Source organism: Pelophylax lessonae (genome assembly GCF_965119305.1).
Source record: "Pelophylax lessonae genome assembly, chromosome: 4".
NCBI lineage: Eukaryota > Metazoa > Chordata > Amphibia > Anura > Ranidae > Pelophylax > Pelophylax lessonae.
This window is the reverse complement of record NC_138771.1, coordinates 464007438-464029657: the sequence shown is the minus strand read 5'-3', so window position 1 is coordinate 464029657 and position 22220 is coordinate 464007438. Positions and strand designations below refer to the sequence as shown.

At 45.9% G+C, this 22220-nt stretch overlaps 2 protein-coding genes across 3 annotated transcripts in view; one reads left to right on the top strand and one right to left on the bottom strand.

Annotated features, from left to right (window-relative positions):
* Nucleotides 1-10959, bottom strand: part of MRPL22 (mitochondrial ribosomal protein L22) — a 30758-nt gene extending 19799 nt beyond the window's left edge. Inside the window, exons 1-3 of the mRNA XM_082256105.1 lie at nucleotides 10886-10959; nucleotides 7033-7066; nucleotides 4344-4476 (exon numbers count right to left, since the gene is read on the bottom strand). Of these exons, the coding sequence (XP_082112231.1) occupies nucleotides 4344-4476; nucleotides 7033-7066; nucleotides 10886-10907 (189 nt within the window). The 5' untranslated portion in view covers nucleotides 10908-10959. The remainder of the gene's footprint in view (nucleotides 1-4343; nucleotides 4477-7032; nucleotides 7067-10885) is intronic.
* The window catches only part of GEMIN5 (gem nuclear organelle associated protein 5), a 197877-nt gene continuing 186591 nt past the window's right edge, over nucleotides 10935-22220 (top strand). The window contains exon 1 of one of the 2 annotated variants that reach the window (XM_082256099.1): nucleotides 10935-11012. The gene's annotated coding sequence lies outside the window, so the exon portion shown is untranslated. The remainder of the gene's footprint in view (nucleotides 11013-22220) is intronic. The other variant, XM_082256098.1, reaches the window with a different exon arrangement.

Genomic DNA, 22220 nt, shown 5'->3' with positions numbered 1-22220 from the left:
GGATCTGCTCTCCCTGGGTAAATGTTCCGTCCTCTGCTACGCTCTGTGGTTCCTCTGGTTGATTCCTACGAAGTAGGGGTGGACACGAGTAACCACTGAGCAAAGTGGAGATATGGGAGGTTGACACACCATAAGTGTTGATTTCCAAGGAGACTTTAGGGGAAAATTTCACTTTATCAGAGCGGCATTTGGCAGGCTGCAGGAGGCGTGATTATTGACTCTATTCTTTATCATTTAAATTACAGAATTACTTAACCACTTCCATACAGAGCAGTTAGACCCCCTTCCTTCCCAGACCAATTTTCAGCTTTCAGCACTGTCACACTTTGAATGACAAGTGCTCAGTCATGCTACACTGTAACCAAACAAAATTTTTATCATTTTTTTCACACAAATAGAGCTTTCTTTTGGTGGTATTTGATCACAACTGGGTTTTTTTTTCTTCGTGATATAAGCAAAAAAAGAGCAAAAATTTTGAAAAAAAACACTTTTTTTTAGTTTCTATTATACAATTTTGCAAAAAATTAATTTTTCTTCATACATTTGGGCCAAAATTTATACTGCTACATATCTCTGGTAAAATTAACCCAAATTAGTGTATATTATTTAGTCTGTGTGAAAGTTATTGAGTCTAGAAGCGATGGTACCAATTACTGAAAATTGATCACACCAGATGTACTGACTGCCTATCTCCTTTCTTGAGGCCCTGAAATGTCAGGACAGTACAAATACCCCCCAAATGACCCCTTTTTGTAAAGTAGACAGTCCAAGGTATTTAGTAAGAGGCATGGTGAGTTTTTTGAAGTTATAATTTTTTCCCACAATTCTTGGGAAAATTAAGAAAAAAAATGTTTTTTCTTTTTTTTCCCAAAACGTTGTCAATTTATAAGCTATTTCTAACACATAGCATGTACACAGCAAAAATGACACCCCAAAATTAATTCTGTTACTCCTTCTGAGTATGGTGATACCACATGTGTGAGCCTTTTACACAGCCTGGCCACAAAAAGAGACTCCACGTCCAAGTAGCACCATAAGGCGTTTTAGGAGCATAAATACACATAAAACTTTCTTACTACCTATCACACTTTTCAAGGCCCTAGAGCACCAATACAATGGAAAAGTCCACAAAATGACCCCATTTTGGAAAGCAAACACTCCAACGTATATTCTATGAGGCATTATGGGTCCTTTGAACATGTCATTTTTTTCCACAAGTTTTTGGAAAATGTGGGAAAAAAATAAAAACTTTTTTTTTTTTTTTTACACAAAGTTGTCAATTTATAGGATATTCCTAACACATAGCATGTACACAGCAAAAATGACACCCCAAAATACATTCTGCCACTCCTCCTGAGTATGGCAATACCACATGTGTGAGACTTTTTCACAGCCTAGCCATATAGAGGGGCCTAACATCCAAGGCGCATCATCATGCATCCTAGCCACTTGCCTAGGCCTATTTTTGACATTTGGTGTTTACAAGCTAAAATCAGTTGTTTTGCTAGAAAACTGCTTAGAACCCCCAAACATTATATATTTTTTTTTAGCAGAGACCCTAGAGATCAAAGAAAGTGGAGATTATTGCAATATTTTTTATCACACCGTATTTGCGCAGCGGTCTTCCAAACGCAATTTTTTTGGAAAAAATTCACTTTTTTTAATTAAAAAATAAGAAACCAGTAAAGTTAGCCCAATTTTTTTCCATAATGTGAAAGATAATGTTACGCCGAGTAAATAGATACCCAACATGTCATGTTTCAAAATTGCGCACGCTCACGGAATGGCGACAAACTTTGGTACTTAAAAATCCCCATAGGCGACAATTTAAAAATTTCTACAGGTTGCCATCTTTGAGTTACAGAGGAGGTCTAGGGCTCAAATTAATCCCCTTGCTCTAACGATCGCGGCGATACCTCACATGTGTGGTTTGAACACCGTTTACATATGTGGGCGGGGTTTCCACATGCGTCGCTTCTGCGCGCGAGCTAACGGGGACAGGGCGCTTTAATTTTTTTTTTTTACTATTTATTTTATTTATTATTTTTTATTTTTACACCGTTTAACAAAAAAAAAAAAAAAATTGATCATTTTTATTTCTATTACAAGAAATGTAAACATTACTAGTAATAGAAAAAGGCACGACAGGACCTCTTTTTGTGAGATCTGGGGTCAAAAAGTCCTCAGATCTCACAAGTACACTAAAAGATAGAAAAAAAAAAAAATTATTATATAAAATGAAAAAAAAAAAAAAAAAAAAAAAGGACATTTAAACCGGTTGCTAGGCAACAACATTTTCCGTAGCTCCGGTCCTCCAAGACCATAGAGTCAAGTGAGGGCAAGCTTGCCCTCACTCGACATCCTGTCTGTGAGGATCCGGGACCGGATCGTTTTCCCCGCTGCCGGCGGGTCCGGTAAGCGGGGAAAAGGACCTGACGCGGCGGGAGGGGGGGGGGGCACCTCTTCCGCCATCCCGGAAGGGTGAACCCACGGCGAATCCGCCGCTGGGACCACCCTTATCGGAAAGCCAACCGTCCACCGTTTAAAAAAATACCAGGGTTATGGCAGCTATCTGCTACCATAACACCGGTATTTAGGTTTAAACGGAGGATGTATATAAACCTTTTTGGACTTGGACATGGTGGCTGTATGAAGGGTGACAGGTACTCGGGTAATTTGTTGGGCAGGTGACAGGCAGGTGACAGGTACTCTGGTACTGATGAGCAGGTGGCAGGTACTCGGGTACTCCGATAGGCAGGTGACAGGTACTCGGGTACTCTGATGGGCAGGTGACAGGCAGGTGATAGGTACTGATGAGTAGTACTGATACTGATAGGTGATACTGTACTGATGGGTACTGATGATCAGTACTGATAGGTGATAGGTACTGATGAGTACTGATGAGTAGTGATGGGTACTGATGAGCAGGCGGCAAGTACTCTGGTACTTCAGGCGTCAGGTACTCTGATGAGCAGGTGGAAGGTACTCGGGTACTCTGATGGGTAGGTGACAGGTACTCAGGTACTCTGATGACGGGTACTCCGTTGACAGGTAATCAAAGTATCCGAGTACCTGTCATCAGAATACCCGAGTATCCGTCATCAGAGTACCCGAGTACCCGTCATCAGAGTACCCGAGTACCCGTCATCAGAGTACCCGAGTACCCGTCATCAGAGTACCCGAGTACCTGTCATCAGAGTACCTGCGTACCTGTCATCAGAGTACCCAAGTATCTGTCATCAGAGTACCCGAGTACCCGTCATCAGAGTACCCGAGTACCTGTCATCAGAGTACCCGAGTACCTGTCATCAGAGTACCCGAGTACCTGTCATCAGAGTACCCGAGTACCTGTCATCAGAGTACCCGAGTACCTGTCACCAGCCCATCAGAGTACCCGAGTACCTGTCATCAGAGTACCTGATGGGCTGGTGACAGGTACTCGGGTACTTTGATGGGCTAGTGACAGGTACTCTTTATTGGGGGGGGGGCAATCAGTGTGGTTGGGGTGCACTGTATTTGGTAACTAGCTGTTACCACACTCTCTTCCTCACACAGGATCAGTGTGTGAGGAGGAGAACACGGTGACAGCTAGTTACCGTGTTCTCTGTTGACATTTGTGACCGGCTGTGATTGGACACAGCCGGTCACGTGGTAAAGAGCCAATTTCATTGGCTCTTTACCTAGATCGGGGATCGACTCTGTCCGAGGGACGAGCCTTGTCCCCGATCGCTGCTCTGCGCGCCCCCGGGGGCGCGCATTGCAGAGAGAACGAGCGGCTCGTGCAGGAGCCGCTCATGTGATCGGCTGTGACTGACACAGCCGATCACATGGTAAACAGCCAATATCTATTGGCTGTTTACCTTGATCAGGGATGGGCTATGTCCGAGGGACGAGCCTCACCCCCGATCGCCGCGCTGCGCGCCCCCGGGGGCGCGCAGTAGCAGCTAGAGCGGGCGGACGTCATATGGCGGCCGCCCGGAACGGTAAAGCCATCCTGCCGGCGTCATATTACTATGCGCCGGTATGGATGTGGTTAAACAAAAGTAGGATTTATTATTTTAAAGAGCAAGCAAGTCCTGCCACGTTTTTAATTTAACCTCCAAGAAAGACACCTTTTTTGTCCAGAAAAGATGGATTACTTATGCTTTGCTATGAAGCCCTGGACAAGAGTGGTGATAGCACTCAGCCAGTGATACCTTCGGTTAGTTTTAGTAAGGATGAAGAAAGGGTTACCTTTAAAATATATTTTTCACATTGAAAAGACTGTACTTCATTTTTAACAGATAACATATCATTAATGATAACACATCAGAAATTCTCATAGTGTCATGTTCTAGACTTACTGCTGCCCTTCGAGGCTCATCAGGAAGTTGAGGTGGATACACAATTCTGTTCTTCCTCTCCCAACCATGTCCCTCCAGAGCAGCAGTAGTATGGATATAGCTCTGAGAAAGTAAGCTGCCAGCTGCAGACACCCTGAAGGACAAAACACTGCCATTAGACTAATATATCCTTATACGTTTGTAAATGCATACTCTAATCATCTTTAACCCTAAAGTGGTTCTGAAGGGAGAAGGTTTTTTAATGCATTCTATGCCATAAGATAAAAAAGCCCCATCTTGATCCAGCGATGTTGCACGAGAGACTCGGCTGTCCGGGAGTCTCTCTCCTGACTGGCTGAGACACACAGCGTGCGCCATTGGCTCTTGCTGCTGTTAAAGTCATTGAGCCAATGAGGAGAGGAGAGGAGAGGAGAGGAGAGGAGAGAGAGAGGAGAGAGAGGAGAGAGAGAGAGAGAGAGAGAGAGAGAGATGCCGAGCTGGGGCTCCATGTCTTAGTGAACACATAGAGTAAAGGCTTGGTTCCCCCTTATAGCAAACTGCTTCCTGTGGGGGCACTTAACAGGAGGGAGGGGCCAGGAGCGCCGGTGAGGGACCCAAGAGGAGGAGGATCTGGGCTGCTCTGTGCAAAACCACTGCATAGAGCAGGTAAGAATGACATGTTTGTTATTTTAAAAATAGCTTTCTTTGCTCTCCCTTTACCTGTCACAACATCACTCCTCCATACAGCAGGTTACACAGGATCGCTCTTATATCCAACGGTACATGGCTTGATTGCCCACTCCCTACCCACATTTCCAGGAGTTGCGCAGTCCTTGGAGGAGATGGGGGGGAAGAGTATTCAAGCCATGTAATGTACCGTCGGATGTAAGAGCAAACCTGTGTAGTCTGCTGTATGGAGGAGCATTGTTATGACAGGAGGAGGGAAAGCACAGAGAGCCTGCCTCTCCTCATTACTCTTGTAGTTCCTGCCTATAAGATTGGGGGCAAGGAGCTGAATGTGCTTGGAAGAGGAATGGGGGGGATTTGTGTGGAGGGTGGATTTGTGGTAGGAGTGGAGATTGGGGGTGATTTGTACTAAGAGGGGGGGAGTACTAAGGTGGGAGATTTTGGAGAGGATTTACGCTAGGAGTAGGAATTTGAGGGAGAGAACTTGTGCTAGAAGTGGGGGTTTGGAAAGGAGGGGGGGGGGGGAGAATTTGGAGAATTTGTACTAGGAGGGGTGATTTGGGGAGAGAATTTGTGCTTGAAGGGGTCATTTGGGCGGAGAATTTGTACTAGGAGAGGGGATTTGGGGGAGAGGATTTATGTTAGAAGGGGGATTTGGGGGAGAGGATTTACGCTAGGAGGGGGAATTTGGGGGAAAGGATTTGTGCTAAGAGGGGTGATTTAGGGGGAGAATTTGTACTAGGAGTAGAGATTCGGAAGTAGAATTTGTACTAGGAGTGGAGATTGGGAAGGAGAATTTGTACTAAGAGTGTCGATTTGGAAGAGAGGATTTGTACTGGGAGGAGTTATTTGGGCAGAGGATTTGTACTAGGAACGGTGATTTGAGGAGAGAATTTGTACTAGGAGGGTGGATTTGGGGGAAAATTTGTACTAGGATGGGTAATTTGGGGGGAGATTTTGTACTAGGAGTAGGAATTTGGGGTAGAGAATTTATGCTAGGAGGGGGGATTTGGAAGTAAAGAGCTAGGAGGGGTGATTTTTTTTTTCAGCTGAAGAGATTTGTGGGGAATTGGGGGGGGAATATTTGTACTAGGTGGGGGATTTGGACAGTGAGGATGGGGAATTTTTACATTTTTGTTTGAGGAGAATTTTGGCTTGCATAGAGAATTTATGCTTAGGGGGTGAGTGTGTTGATTAGTGCGTTCTGTTTTCTTTGGGGGGGGGGGGGCACAGTTTGTCACCTTCATCTTGAGTGCTAGGTAACCTTGTCCTGGCACTGCCCACATTGCACACAAGGCACTCAACAGATATCTTCCTCCCCACATAGCTGGGATCAGATTCCCTTACAGACAAAGCCTCGGTCTGCACAATGTGTAGCTGGCTGCTATGTTGCAGTTCTGACCTGTGAAATTCCCTGAACGGATTGGCAGCTTCAGTAGCCAACTACACAGTGTGGAGGGATACCAATCTCAGCTATGTTCTGTGCGGGGAGGAGGAGATCTTATAAGTGCCCTGCCAGCAGTGACCCTGTTCTCAACTCTGCTGACCACGGTCTTCCACCAAGCTGACCCCTGTACGCTGCCCTGCTCCTCTGTACTGCTGACCTCTATCTTCTGTCCTATTGAGCCCAGTCCTCTGTTATGCTAACCCCTGTACATGGCCTTGATAACCCCGTGTACACTGCTCTACAAACTGCCAACCCTATCCTCTGCCCTGCAAACTTCTTATACACTGCCCTGCTAAACTCGCATCCTCCGCCCCCCTGAAATTTTTTACAGCACCCCCAAATCACACAGGCTAGATGCAACCCTGCTTCCAGGAATGTTGATTTTCCAATTTCCATCTGCTCCCCTCATTGGTCACATTGGTGACTTAGGAGTCGGCGCATAGAAACAATAAGTACAGCAGGGTGCCAAAATTTATAGTGAACATTCATTTTTCCAATAACATTTATTTTAATTGTCTTACCCTAGTTGCAGAACGTGTGCAAAGGTAGAAGGTAAAATGAAGATGCATTACTTACCCTCGGTGGATCCGTGAAAAGGACCCCCATAATGCTGTGAAAAAAAAAAAAAGAAAGAAAAAATACTTAATTTTTGTTTTTATTGCTTTTAGAGTAAGCACAGTAACAAGGACCAGCAAATCTAAAGTCTTTTTTCTAACTTCAGGTGTGCTTTTCAATACAAAATGAACCCGTCGGTTCTAATTATAAAGCTGTGAATTACACTTTTCTCTGCGACTTCTGTCCAAAACAACTAATGCTGTAAAGTTAGTTTCGGAGCAGCCTTAGCTTCTCCCGGTTCATTTTCATTCAATAAGTATCCCTCTGCAGCACCTGTCTTCAAAAGATGTAAAAGGGAATTTCCCCAGCATTCTGCAGATAGTCAGGGACAGGAAAGGCATCAGGGGAAGAATGGAAGTAAATTCACGGCTTTATATTAAAAAAATAAATAAATGTATAGAAAACTGTATTATAGCTATCAATACTTTAACCACTTGAGTCCCACTTTATAAAAAACAGCACTGGAATAGTAGCTAATTTGTCACACTGCCATTTTAAAATGGCATTAGGCCTAGAGTAAAGCAGTCTAGCGCTGAACACAAGAGATGAATGGGAGAGCCCCAGAGCTTATACAGAAGACTCCATAAACACAATGCTTCTACAGCTTTTTTAAAAAGAAAAACTACATAATGTATTAGAGCCGGTTCACACTACCGCGACCAGAAAGTCACCCCATGAAGGAGCGACTTTTTAGCGCGACTTTAGCGTGACTTTGAAGAGACTTAAATGATAGGCGACTTTGTCTGTGGGGAATGCCTGTGTAATCTTTTTCTTTTTCCTGGAAAGTCTGATCGCAGTCGCTTGAAAATAGATAAGGATCCGACTTAGAGGCGACTCCCATTGAAGTCTATGTGCACAAGTCGGATAGAGGTCGCCTTGAAGTAGTACAGGAACCTTTTCTGAAGTCGGAGCGACTCCAGTAGTGCAAATTAAGACGGCTCTCATTCATTTACATTGAATTTGTATTGACAAGCGACTTGGGGCGACTTGAGGTTGCACAAGTCTCGTCCCAAGTCGGAGTAGTGTGAACCGGATCTAAATGCTGCAACGATGGATTATTTTCATAATCGATTAGTTGCCCGATTATGGTTTTGATTAATCGAATAATCAAATAAAACCTCAAAAAACGGTGACAACACGGACTTCTTTTGCGGGCAAGTTTCACATAATGTGCCTTTACTTTGCAGGTCAGAAAAAAATTAAAAAGGCAGCGATTTATTTCCTCTTTGGGTCCTGTAAGTAGTGAGTTGGGACCTCCATGGATCGGACTTATTTTTCAACACATTCCATGGATGCTTGTTTTAATTGAGATCTGGAGACCTTGGAGCCAACGTCTCAAACTTGTTCCGTTCCTCAAACCATTCTTAAATTCCCCTGACCAAGCCACCTTCTTCCATTGCTCCGTGGTCCAGTTGTGATGCTCACATACCCATTGTAGGCGCTTTTGGCTGTATTCCCCTGACCAGTCTGGGGCTACACAGCCCCATACACAACAAACTGTGATGCACTGTGTGTTCTGACACTTTTCTTCTGGAGCCAGCATCAACTTTTTCAGCAACTTGAGCAACAGTAGCCCCTTCTATTGGATTACACTACATGGGCCAGCCTTTGTTCCCCACGTACACCAATGAGACTTGGCCGCTCATACCTATTGCTGGTTTTCCTTCCTTGAACTGCTTTTGATAGGTCTTGACCACTGCAGACCAGGAAGATCCCACAACAGCTGCAGTTTTGGAGCTGCTCTGACCCAGACATCCAGCCATTAAAACTTGACCCTTGTTAAAGTCACTCAAATCGTAAAGCCCCTTTCACATGGGCTGTCTAATCAGGTCCGCCTGTCAGTTTTTCAGGCAGACCTGATCGCACTCTCCAATCTCTTCTGTGGAGTGGGGGATGTCAGCAGACACATCTGCTGACACTCACAGCCATCCGATACGATCTGCCAAAAGTAGACTGGTGGTGGCCTTATTCTCCATTCATCCGGCAGATTGGATGGCATAAAAAGGAAAAAGACAGGTGGTCCGTTTCCATTCGATTGCCCCCATAGAGGAGCGCAGGGTGTGTCTGTGTCCACTCTGCATAGCGGAGCAGACACAGACCTGTCACCTGCCTACTCAGCGGAGAGATCCCCCGCTGAGCAAGCAGATTTCACTTAGAGGTGTATATGTGAAAGAGGCCTTAAACTTTTCCCATTTTTTTCTGCTTTCAACACATCTACTACAGGGACAACACTTGCTGCCTAATATATCCCACCCACTTTGAGATGGCAATTTAAAGCGGAGTTCCGGGCACAGAATCGTTTTTTTTTAATGTCCCCCAAACAGTGACCCTTAGACCTCTATACATCCGCTAATCCTGTTTCATACAATGAAATAATCGGTTTGCAAGCATAAAATCTTACTTTATAAAATTTGTGATGAGCGCCGCCATCTTTGTCCTGGATCGCCGAGTCCGTTGTGGGGAAATGTCTTCCCTTCTTCCTGGTTCTAGTGGGTGGAGGCCGGTGAATCCAGCGTGAAATCTTGCACATGCCCAGTACTATGCGATCGGCATAGTATAGGGATGCCTATCATCGCGTTATTTCCTGTTTGGAAATAACGCGATGAGAGGAGCGGCCGGCCGCCTACGTCACTGCCAATTGCATCCTGGGAGCGAAGAGTAAGAGCTCCCAGGACGCATTGCAGGACAGGAAGTGACGGCGCGGGCCGCGGCCGAGGAAGTCGATGGAAAGGCGAGTATATTATCCTCTCTAAAAAGGTAAGGAAAAAAAAGACCGGGAATATCCAATTCAGGCACAGGAAAGGATAAGGAAGCAGGTGCCGTTGTTCCGTGAGAATTACCTACCCGTGAGAAAAACCTACCCCTCGTCACTTCCGGTACCCGGCACTGTATGTAATGCAGCGGGTACATTAAAACAGCTGGGCTGCAATACAAATCATCTCCGCTCCTGTCACTGTCACTTCCCTGATCTCGGATAGTAAATATAAAAGCGGCAGCGGCTGTATGAAAACATAAATCACTGAGCCGAAAGCCGCTTTTATATTTACTTGCCGAGAGCAGGGAAGTGACCGGGACAGGAGCGGAGATGATTCGTATTGCCGCACAGCTGTTTTATGTAAGCGCCGCGTCGGTAGGTTTTTCTCACGGTACACCGTGATCGTTTCATACTAGTGTAAGCTCCTCTGTTCTTCCATCACGTATCCGGGGCTCTGAGCATGCGCAGTTCTGCGCTGCTCAGCTCTTTCTGGCCGGAAGTGACGAGGGGTAGGTAATTCTCACGGGGTAGGTAATTCTCACGGAACACCGTCAAATCTACAGACACGATTCTGTGCCCGGAACTTCGCTTTAACAAGATAATCACTGTTGTTCACCTGACCTTGCAGTGGACATAATGTTATGGCTGATGGGTGTATACAAACCTCTATATATATATATATATATATATATATATATATACACACACATACAATCTCTCTTCCTGTATAGGATAGCAGCAGCCTAGGGATCCCCAGCAGGACAGATATCATTAGGACCTGTATATGAAACGAGCTGGTGGGAACAATTCCTGTTGCCCATAACAACCGGCCAGAACCCTCCCTTGCTTCATACTCCTCTGGTTGCTATGGACAACAAAAATGTTCCAATCAGCCCCAGTGTAAGGTTGATTTAAACGTCCACCTGGGCTAAGTTGGAATTTGTAGTACCACACCACTCACTGCTCTCCTATCCGACTCAGTAGCACTCTAGAATCCTCTCAGCCCGACCCGCAAAGTCGTCTTTGCACTATGACACCCTCGCCCTCTCATCTACTTACACGCAGTTATGGCCGCCGCCATCTTGGACTCGCTTTACGACACTTCCTCCCCCGATCTCCTAGCTCACATGGCACAGCCGGCTCTTTACGACAGGCAGCGGTGTGTGGAGTGGCTGGTGCAGAGGAGGTAAGAGGAAGGCTAGGCAGCTCTGTACACCATGCTGACCCGGTGTGCATGGAGGGGCTGGTGAGGATGTACTACATACACTGTATATGTGGAGAATATACTTTATTCTAATGTACTGTATATATACATGTCACACAGTGTACCTGGACAGTTTGCTGTGTGTGTGTGAGTATATACATACACAATCTTAAAATGCAGTCTCCTAATGTACAGTGTATATGCACAATATATTGAATAGACCGTATTCTAACACTCTACATATATATGAACAGTATGTGTGTATATACATACACTCTACATGTATATGAACAGTATGTGTATACACACTCTACATGTATATGAACAGTATGTGTGTATATACATACACTCTACATGTATATGAACAGTATGTGTGTGTATACACACACTCTACATGTATATGAACAGTATGTGTGTGTATACACACACTCTACATATATATGAACAGTATGTGTGTATACACACTCTACATGTATATGAACAGTATGTGTGTATACACACTCTACATGTATATGAACAGTATGTGTGTATACACACTCTACATGTATATGAACAGTATGTGTGTATACACACTCTACATGTATATGAACAGTATGTGTGTATATACATACACTCTACATGTATATGAACAGTATGTGTGTGTATACACACTCTACATGTATATGAACAGTATGTGTGTATACACACTCTACATGTATATGAACAGTATGTGTGTATACACACTCTACATGTATATGAACAGTATGTGTGTATACACACTCTACATGTATATGAACAGTATGTGTGTGTATACACACACTCTACATGTATATGAACAGTATGTGTGTGTATACACACTCTACATGTATGTGTGTATATACACACACTCTACATATATATGAACAGTATGTGTGTATACACACTCTACATGTATATGAACAGTATGTGTGTATACACACTCTACATGTATATGAACAGTATGCGTGTATATATACACACTCTACATGTATATGAACAGTATGTGTGTGTGTATACACACTCTACATGTATATGAACAGTATGCGTGAATATACACACACTATCAAAATACTGTATTGTGATATGCAGTGTGTGGACTTTATGCTGATTTATTGTAAATATACAGACCCTCCTAAAATGCACATACTTGCCATCTGTCCCGTATTTGTTGGGACAGTCAGGATTTTTGGCTATTTGTCCGGAGATGTCTGCGTCCCAATCTGTCCTGGGATTCACAGCGTTGACTAATTAGTGGTCAGGCCAAGAGACACCAATCACTGTCCAGTATGAGGCTGTAGAGACCAATGAGCATTTAGTAAGCAGCAGTGTGCGGGTGTCAGAGAATGCTCAAGGAAAAGCTTTCCTGCTCTCTGGATCCATCAGGATGCTGTGCACAGTGTGTGGAATAGGCGCTGCACTCAGTGCTACTCCTGCACTGTATGTGGTGGAAGAAGAGCAGATTGAGAACTCAGGAAGAAGAGTAGATTGAGAACTCAGGAACTGCTCTCAATTCCCTATCTGCACTGGGCATGTGACTTGTCACTGCAAGCTGTCCACTTCTAGGAGCAAATCCTCTCATGTAGTTTGTAACCCCCCCCTCCCCATGCCCCTTATTACCCCTCTCCACCCCCTTTATTGTTCTGTCCCATTTCACCCCCACATCCCCTCCCCCTTCACTCTCTGTTCCTCTCTCTCTACTGCACTGTTACCCTCTTCACCGTCTCATCCCACTCTCTACCCCCACCCCCCACCCCCCCATTCCTCTCTTCACTGCCCTGTCCCCCTCTTTACCCCTTTCTTCTCTTCTCGGCCTTATCCTACTTTTACCCCCCTTCACCCTCTGCTCCCCTCTTTACCCCTTCCCTCTCTGCACCACCATATCCCACTGTCTACACCCCTGTACCCCACTCCACCCTCCATTTCCCCCTTCACTGCCCTGTCCCCCTCTTTACCCCTTCCCTCTCTGCACCACCTCATCCCACTGTCTACACCCCTGTACCCCACTCCACCTTCCATTTCCCCCTTCACTGCCCTGTCCCCCTCTTTACCCCTTTCCTCTCTTCACGGCCTTATCCCACTTTTACCCTCCTTCACCCTCTGCTCCCCTCTTTACCCCTTCCCTCTCTGCACCACCTCATCCCACTGTCTACACCCCTGTACCCCACTCCCCCCTCCTTCACCCTCCATTTCCCCCTTCACTGCCCTGTCCCCCTCTTTACCCCTTTCCGCTCTTCAAGGCCTTATCCCACTTTTAACCCCCCTTCACCCTCTGCTTCCCTCTTTACCCCTTCCCTCTCTGCACCACCTCATCCCACTGTCTACACCCCTGTCCCTCACTCCCCCCTCCACCTTCCATTTCCCCCTTCACTGCCCTGTCCCACTCTTTACCCCTTCCCTCTCTGCACTACCTCATCTCCCTTTTCACTCCCCCTGTCCCGCTCTTCAACCCTGTTTCCCTGTTTTTTTACTGCCCTGTCCCCATCTTCATCGCCTCGTCCCACTCTTAACAAACCCTGTCCACTTTCCACTCGATATCTCCCTCTTCACTGCTCCCCTGTCCCACTCTTCACCCCTCCCAATTCCATACCCTTTTTCACCACACTGCCACCTCCTCTTCTCACTTTCCCATCCTTCGCCTCACTTTCCCGTCCCTCTCCTCACCTCCCTGTCTCCTTTTTTGCTGTTCAGTATATACTGTATTTTAAAATGAAATGGAATGCCTCTCCATACATTCTCCATCTACAATGGCTTGCTGGTTATACAGCTAACTGGACATCCCTCAACAGAACTCCCTCATTTTGAACCAAATACCCCTGTCCCTCTTTCATATTTATTGATGATCTCAAGCGGGTGAGTTATCCTTCAAGGAAAGCTGTCAAAATTGACAGCCAATAATAGACTGCAGAGACATACCCCACTCACAGCTGCACATGCCCCACTCGCAGCTGTACGAATGCAAGGGGCGTGTATACGTGAGGGACAAGGAATGCCTCGGCCACCTATGATTGGCTGTGGGCTTTGACAGCTTTCTAGCGGGCTAGCTCAGACAGGTTTAGTCTCATGTCCAAACCCACCTGAGCTCATCACTGCTCCTTGGTTGACTTTTTATCTTTTTTTGGATAAATGTGTAGACCTCTAAAATAAATGCAATACTTGACTACTAAAAGTCTTACGCTACACTAAACCTTTCCCACGTACCTTTTTAATATCACATTATTATTTTAAAAAGCCAGTATGAAGGAAACCTAGTGATGGAAAATAAAGCAGTTGTGGGTAAACAATCAATTTTTTTTTTTTTTACACTGGCACTTTTTAGGGGGTAGCAAGTACATGGTTTTGACAGGTACCCGTTCCCACTTCTGGTCAGATGCACCATGGCGATCTGAGCCAGAAGTGGCCTTGATTGGAATCAGCGTGGAGCAGATGTTATAGCATCGGATAGGCAGTCTCTACTGATAGGCTCTCTTCTGCTCAGGATTGGTATACCCAGTGGGGTTTACCAAAGCCTGAGTGTTCATTTTTAGTCCCAAGATCTTGGTAAGGCTTTGACCCTGATTTGGTTATTATCATATGTGAGAGTGGGTCCAGACTAGGGTGTATTTTAAAGGGTTAGTTCACCTTTACCAAAAGCCTGACGTCCCCCCCCCCCCCCGCGCTTCTTGTAATGACAATCGAGCAGCTGCTCAGCCACATGGGTTGTCGTTGGCTCTAAACAACAGTACCGAGGTGATGCCTTTAACTGCATATCTCCCCGGTACAACCACTTAAAGCAATATCGGCAGGTTTTGTAGCCGATACTTCAAAAAAGTGAATATTGGCAAAACACCCAAAGATGGCTTCATCTCATTCTGCCTTTGAGGTGCAGGGGGTTTGAGAGGTCCCTCCTATGATGAAAGGAGTGAGCAGTAAGATGGTGGCTGAATCAGAGAGGAGTACCAACCACACTCCCAACAATAAAGGTAAATAATAAACTTTATTGGATAAAAGCATATCTTGATAGTGTCACAAACATCATGGACAAAACAGACAACATGAAGAAGTAGTTGACGCGTTTCACAAATTAGATTTGCTTACTCTTAAATAAAAAAACAAAAAATAGGACCAAAAATGTATCCCAATTAAGGACTTGATCTTATCTCCTTTTATTTTTTACCGTTCTATTTTGTGTAAATGCATTGATGTGACTTTATGAAAACCTAATATAATATGTTGTGATTATGGATGCACATTTTTTTCAATTATGTATTTGTAATTTAGAATGGTGTTTGTTTTCAATCTTGGTTTAATTTACTTCTGTGTTTGTTTTTTAACCAAGTGTATACCTAAATAGGACACAGCGATTCAAAATCTTTCTTTTTCCTTATATGGCGTATCTCCTTGATTAAGATCAACTCCTTAATTGGGATACTCAGCTGTTTTTGGTCCTATTTAGGCAGCACACACAGGGATGTGATTTTAGTTATGAGTAAGCGAATTTATTTTTGCGAAATGCGTCAATTGCTTCTTCCTGTTGCCTGTTTTGTCCATGATGTTTGTGATACTATCAAGATATGCTTTTATCCAATAAGGTTTATTAATATTCACCTTCGATGTCGGAGTGCGGTCTATACTTTTCTTGTACCTGGATGTTGCTCAGACTGTGGACTGGACGTGCACCTGAATTTTTAAGGTTTAATTATTTTCACCTGCTTATTTCCCGCTTGCTGTTTGGCTGAGTCAGAGAGCCAATCAGAGGAAGCTTTATATTCATTGCTAGAATACATTGAGTATGTGACTGGAAGTCTCGCCTCTCACCCGGAACACAGTGCAGTATGCTTTATGTAGCTGCAGTTTTTACCGCACATCCAACGGCCTCACAGGTTAGCGGAAGACATAGTTCGGGACATATGAAAAGTGTGTGGGGAAAAAAAATTCTTCTTTAATGTGTATTTCCACTTTTGCACCAAAATTGGGATAACACGTACTTTATATTTTTTATATGTTCCTATTAACATTAGTGATCGACCAATATCGTTTTTTTATTGTCGATACCGATATTTTGATCATCGCATATCGGTATCTGCCGATATTTTCGGACATTTAAAAAAAATTTTTTTTTTTTTCAGGTACTCTTGTGGAGGGATCTGGGGGTCTAAAAGACCCCAAACCCCTCCTCTGCACTTAAAAGCATTCAAAATGCCAAGTTTGGCTGTTTTGAATGCTGTCATTTTTTTTAATTTGGCGCCGAGTGATGTCATGACATCACTTCCGGGTTTTAACAAGGAGAGCCGAATGTGTCTTTGATCGGGTGTTCTCTTCGGCGGCCATGCAGGTAGGATGCCCGGGTCTCCCGGTGGGACGGGAGACCCGGGCGAGTCGTGGGGGGGGGGGGCGTCCCCTCCCGCTCCTTGTAATGACAGCCGAGCGGCTTCTCAGCCGCATCGGTTGTCATTACAAGACAGCCTACCGTCGGCTATGGACGCTGGTACTGGGGTAATGCCTCTAGTTGCAGGCATCACTCAGGTACAGCACTTTCCCGAAATATCGGCAATATCGGTAACCTCAGAGGCCGATTCCGATATATCGGGGAAAGTGCAAATCAGCCCTCGCTATATCGGTTGATCCCTAATTAAAATAGGTCGATCCCTAATTAAAATAGCCTAACTTAAAAATGTATTTAAAAATTGATGCTTAGCTTTTAATGTGCTTAGAATTGTTGGGGCTCTGAAATAATGTTTAACATAAATAACCCTGTCTGTACTGTGTTCACAGTTCTTCATTATCTGCTATAAACTAGATTTGCGCAGTGACTTTTCTAGCAAAGGGTTTGAAACTTAGAGACCACCATCTTGCCTTGTATTTTTATGAGGAATAGTTTGGGGACATACTCTTAAAGTGTTACTAAACCCAAAACAGTAAAATCAGTCTGTATATGCAGTAAAGCATGCTTTTATACTCTTTGGAACCTAAGGGGTTATCCTCCGCATTGTGTGAAAAGGCTTTTTGATCCTGGCTTTTCTGATTCACCCCCCCCCACACACACACACACACACACACACACACACACACACACACACACACACACTCCTAATACGTTCCTGATAACACAGAGTCTATGGATTTAGGCTGCACATGCTCAGTTTGGTGTGTATTGCTAGAGAGGTGTTTTTTTTTTTTTTTTTTTGGGAGGGTGCATGTGATCAGCACAGGGCCAATCAGCACTGTCCACACACAGGGTCAGGGGTCTTGCAGTCTCATAGGTCAGTCAGAAAACTCCTCCTACCAGCTTTAAACACACACTGATAGAACTCACAAGAATGCTTCAACTGTTGTTGAGAAAATGTATTTATCGGCGCGGACTCAGCGAGACGGACATGTCTGCCTGAGCTCCGCTCCGGAACGACACACGCCGCCGCCCGAACCGGTGACCAGCCGCCCTGCACTCCGCCCGACAAGGCTCCCCACACAGCCCACGCTGCCACCACCCTCACCATGGTATCCGGGGGGGCAAAATCCAAGCTCAAGAGCCGCAACATCCGAGACGATCTGGTGCGGGCCTCTTCCAAGATGGCGCCGCCGCTAGTCTCCCGCGCCAGCACCAGCTCCTCCAAGGCCCCTCGGTTCTCCCAGCCTCACCCAGATGAAGGTGAGTCTGACACAGACATCCCGCTCACCCAGGGGCAGGCAAACTTTGACCCCCTGCAATCTGGACTCCTCCGCCATTTTGAGAGCATCCTCCAGAGGGCCCTGAAGCACACATCAGACCAGATCACGGACAAACTGACTAGAGAGATCAGGGACCTGGGCCAACGCACTGCTGACCTTGAGCTCAGGGCGGACGAGATCGAGGTCAGTGTCACTAACCACTCTGAGGAATTGGAGGCCCTCAGGGAAGAAAACCAGTCCCTGCAGCTTCAACTGGAAGATCAGGAAAATCGCGCCAGACGATCCAATATCCGGATCCGTGGGATTCCGGAGTCTGTGGTAGATCTGCAGTCCACTGTCACAGCCCTTTTTCAGGAACTCTCCCCCTCAATCCCCATCGAGCGTCTAGAGATGGACCGTATTCATCGGGCCCTGGCCCCCCGCAAACTTGATGGGCCCCCAAGGGACATAATCGCCAAAATGCACTTCTACAAGACCAAAGAACAGCTTCTACAAGCCGCCAGATGCAAGGAAACCCTCAGTTTTCAAGGCTATGACTATCAACTCTTCACGGATCTTTGTAAGGCTACTATCATGAAGCGCAGGGAATTTAAACCGCTGCTCCACACTCTGCAACAGCACCAAATAATCTATTCCTGGGGCTTCCCGTTCTCCTTACGTGTTACCCACCAGGGCCGCAAGCACACCTGCAAATCTACAGAGGAACTTCAACGCCTTCTTTAGGATCTCCGCCTGCACTCCCCTCCATCTACCCCTTCAGCAACGAAGACGATCTGCCTCCAGATCCCCACTGAAGCTGACCGCCCCGAAATCCACCACTCCTAAGAGGAGCCGCCTTGTTTCGCCACTACCACCCCCAGCGGATTCCATGGACTGAAGAACCGCCAGCCGAATGTCATGGCTGCAAGCCAACTCAGGCCTGTATATTTTTTACTGCACCCCCTTTTTTCTATTCACTAGAACCCGTATTGGGTGAGCCGGACACCCATACGGTTTGAACTTGAACTTTTTTGAACCTGTGTATTTGACTTTCCACGTTCTTTTATTCGCCTTACCTCTATAAACGTTTATTTATAATATCTCCCCTGGTCACCACCGTAAATCTTGCCTAAAGCTACTTTATAGGCGGTCGTGTCTCCAACCGGTTGTCACTGCCGCCTCCACCCACCTTTGGAACACTCCTCTAGGAGTCTTCCGGAGGTGACTTGTTTCCCTCCATGCAGTGGATCACCCTCTGCATGGACGGACTGTCCTTTTTCACCACGCTCTTACGAATATTTCTAACTACAGTGTTGTCAATGTGGTCCTCCTCTCTCTCCTCCTTGCATCTTCCCACCCTCCACTTTCCTTTACCCTTCCCTCCCCCTTCCTTTGTTCGCCGGGGGGTCCTGTCCTCCATACTATCGCCATCTCAGTTTAGCTGCTTTCTCCTGCTGACCCAATGGCCACCTTGAACATCCTAACCCTAAATGTACAGGGCCTCAACTCACCTCAGAAACGCCGTAAGGCATTTCACTCGCTTGCCTCTCTAGATGTGCATATAGCCTGCCTGCAGGAAACTCATTTTTCTGCCCCACAAACTCCCCGCTTTCTAACCTCCTCTTTTCCACAGTTTTACACAGCTTCAGTGACGGTCAAGAAGAGGGGGGTGTTGATAGCGTTCCATCGGACAACTCCGTTCACACTACACACGTCAATTGCGGATCCTGAAGGTAGGTACCTGATCCTTGTTGGCACCCTACTAGACACGGACGTCACTCTGGCTTCTTATTATGCACCCAACACCAACCCCACCTCCTTCCTCGCCCACTTCCTTCAAATTGTTGAACACCATAAGAAGGGTACAACTATCCTATGCGGTGACTCGAACCAAGTCTTATACCCATCCCTTGATAAATCACCTGCGGCCCCTTCCTCGTCCGCACACCATCTCAACTTCCGGGACTTGCTTCACTCTCATTCCCTGATTGACGCTTGGCGTGAATGCAACCCCTCCAGGAGACAATATACCTACTACTCACACCCGCATAATACTTTCACACGCATAGATCATATTCTTACCCCGATTGCTACCTCTCCCTCCCTCCTGGCCTCCTCTATTGTGCCGATTTCCTGGTCGGATCACAACGCGGTAGTCTCCTCCTTTGACTCTCTAGTTCCTAAGCAGCATAAATTTTCTTGGTCTTTGAACGATACCCTCTTGACCCATCCTTCCCACAAAGTTGAAATAGCAGCAGCAATCAAAGACTACCTTTCACACAACGTCACCACTGACGTTGCCCCCCTCACTGTTTGGGAGGCCCACAAAGCAGTGCTCAGGGGTACGCTCATTAGCCTGGCATCTCGCCGTAAACGAGAACGCCGCCTTACATACCAAACCCTGGATTCAGCTTTTATACAAGCCCACAACGCCTTCCAAGCACACCCCACCCCGAATAACAAACAAATTTTCGATAAGGCAACCCTGGAACTAAATCTCTTCCTCACGGATGCGGCCGAAAAGCAAATTCGTCGCTCACAACACCAATTTTACTCCAAAGCGAATAAACCAGACACTTTTCTCGCCCCCTCTCTCCGTAACGCTGATATTACCCGCAAACCTATCCGTCTGCGAACCTCCCCCTCCACCCACACTAGTAATCCCATCAAAATTCTAGACACCTTCAGACGACACCTCTCCAAACTTTATTCCCCATCCCACCCCCCAACTGACTCGCAACTCTCTGAGTTTTTCTCGACGATATCTATGCCCACCCTTTCTGCCTCACACCGCGACGCATTAGAGCAACCGATCACGGACCTTGAAATCTGCGCAGCAATCAAAACTCTTAAATTACGCAAACGCCCCGGCCCTGACGGTTTTACCGCTTCGTACTATAAACACTTCTCAGAACTTTTGACCCCCATGCTCTCTAAAGCGTATAACTCTATCCTCAAGGGCCATTCCTTTGGCCTAGACTCCCTCAAAGCGGCCATCTCCATGATCCCCTTAACCACAGACGGACGAATCCTCTTGGTCCAACTATCGCCCTATATCCCTCCTCAATATAGACATCAAGCTGATGGCCAAAATCCTATCTGCACGACTTAACCCGATCATAGGGTCTCTAATCCATAAGGACCAAACGGGCTTTATCCCATGTCGCCAGGCTGGAGACAACGTGCGCAGAGCTGTGCACCTTACCTATCTCGCTCGTAAACGCAATATACCTGCCTGCTTGGTCTCCCTAGATATTAAAAAGGCCTTTGACTCCCTCTCATGGGCATACTTACACGAAGTCCTACGCAGATGGGGTTTTGGTCCACACTTTCTAACATGGATATCCTCACTATACTCCTCCCCATCTGCATTTGTCCGTTACGCTGGCTTCCACTCTTCCTCTTTCCCAATTCGATCTGGTACTAGGCAGGGCTGTCCCTTATCTCCTCTCCTCTTCGCCCTGGCTATCGAACCTCTTGTATATTAAAAAAGAATAGCGCGCAAATGCAAAAGAAATTACTACCAAATCTGAAGAGAGTCCATAAATAAAAATGGGGGTTTGGTCCCACCATATGGCCATATCGTGCTCAAGCCCACTACTGCGTCAAAGTACCCCATTATCAGTGGGTCCTACACTATCCATGAAAAAGAGTTGAATCCAGCCCTTCTAACCCTTGGAGACAACACTCCTTGCTGGGAAAAATGTGCAAATGCACTACAGGGGACTCCTCTTATATCCATTTGATGGTGGACACTGATTGAGTACAGGTGTATGTGGGGGGTGGGGAGGGCTGCTCAACCTCGATAGTCTGGTCAGACCGAATACATAATAAACAGGCAAAAAATTTGGGGGAGCATACCCATGTATTTCCAAAGCTGCTGCAGCTATGAACCAAAAGACATGTATATTAAAAAAGAATAGCGCGCAAATGCAAAAGAAATTCCTACCAAATCTGAAGAGAGTCCATAAATAAAAATGGGGGTTTGGTCCCACCATATGGCCATATCGTGCTCAAGCCCACTACTGCGTCAAAGTACCCCATTATCAGTGGGTCCTACACTATCCATGAAAAAGAGTTGAATCCAGCCCTTCTAACCCTTGGAGACAACACTCCTTGCTGGGAAAAATGTGCAAATGCACTACAGGGGACTCCTCTTATATCCATTTGATGGTGGACACTGATTGAGTACAGGTGTATGTGGGGGGTGGGGAGGGCTGCTCAACCTCGATAGTCTGGTCAGACCGAATACATAATAAACAGGCAAAAAATTTGGGGGAGCATACCCATGTATTTCCAAAGCTGCTGCAGCTATGAACCAAAAGACATGTATATTAAAAAAGAATAGCGCGCAAATGCAAAAGAAATTACTACCAAATCTGAAGAGAGTCCATAAATAAAAATGGGGGTTTGGTCCCACCATATGGCCATATCGTGCTCAAGCCCACTACTGCGTCAAAGTACCCCATTATCAGTGGGTCCTACACTATCCATGAAAAAGAGTTGAATCCAGCCCTTCTAACCCTTGGAGACAACACTCCTTGCTGGGAAAAATGTGCAAATGCACTA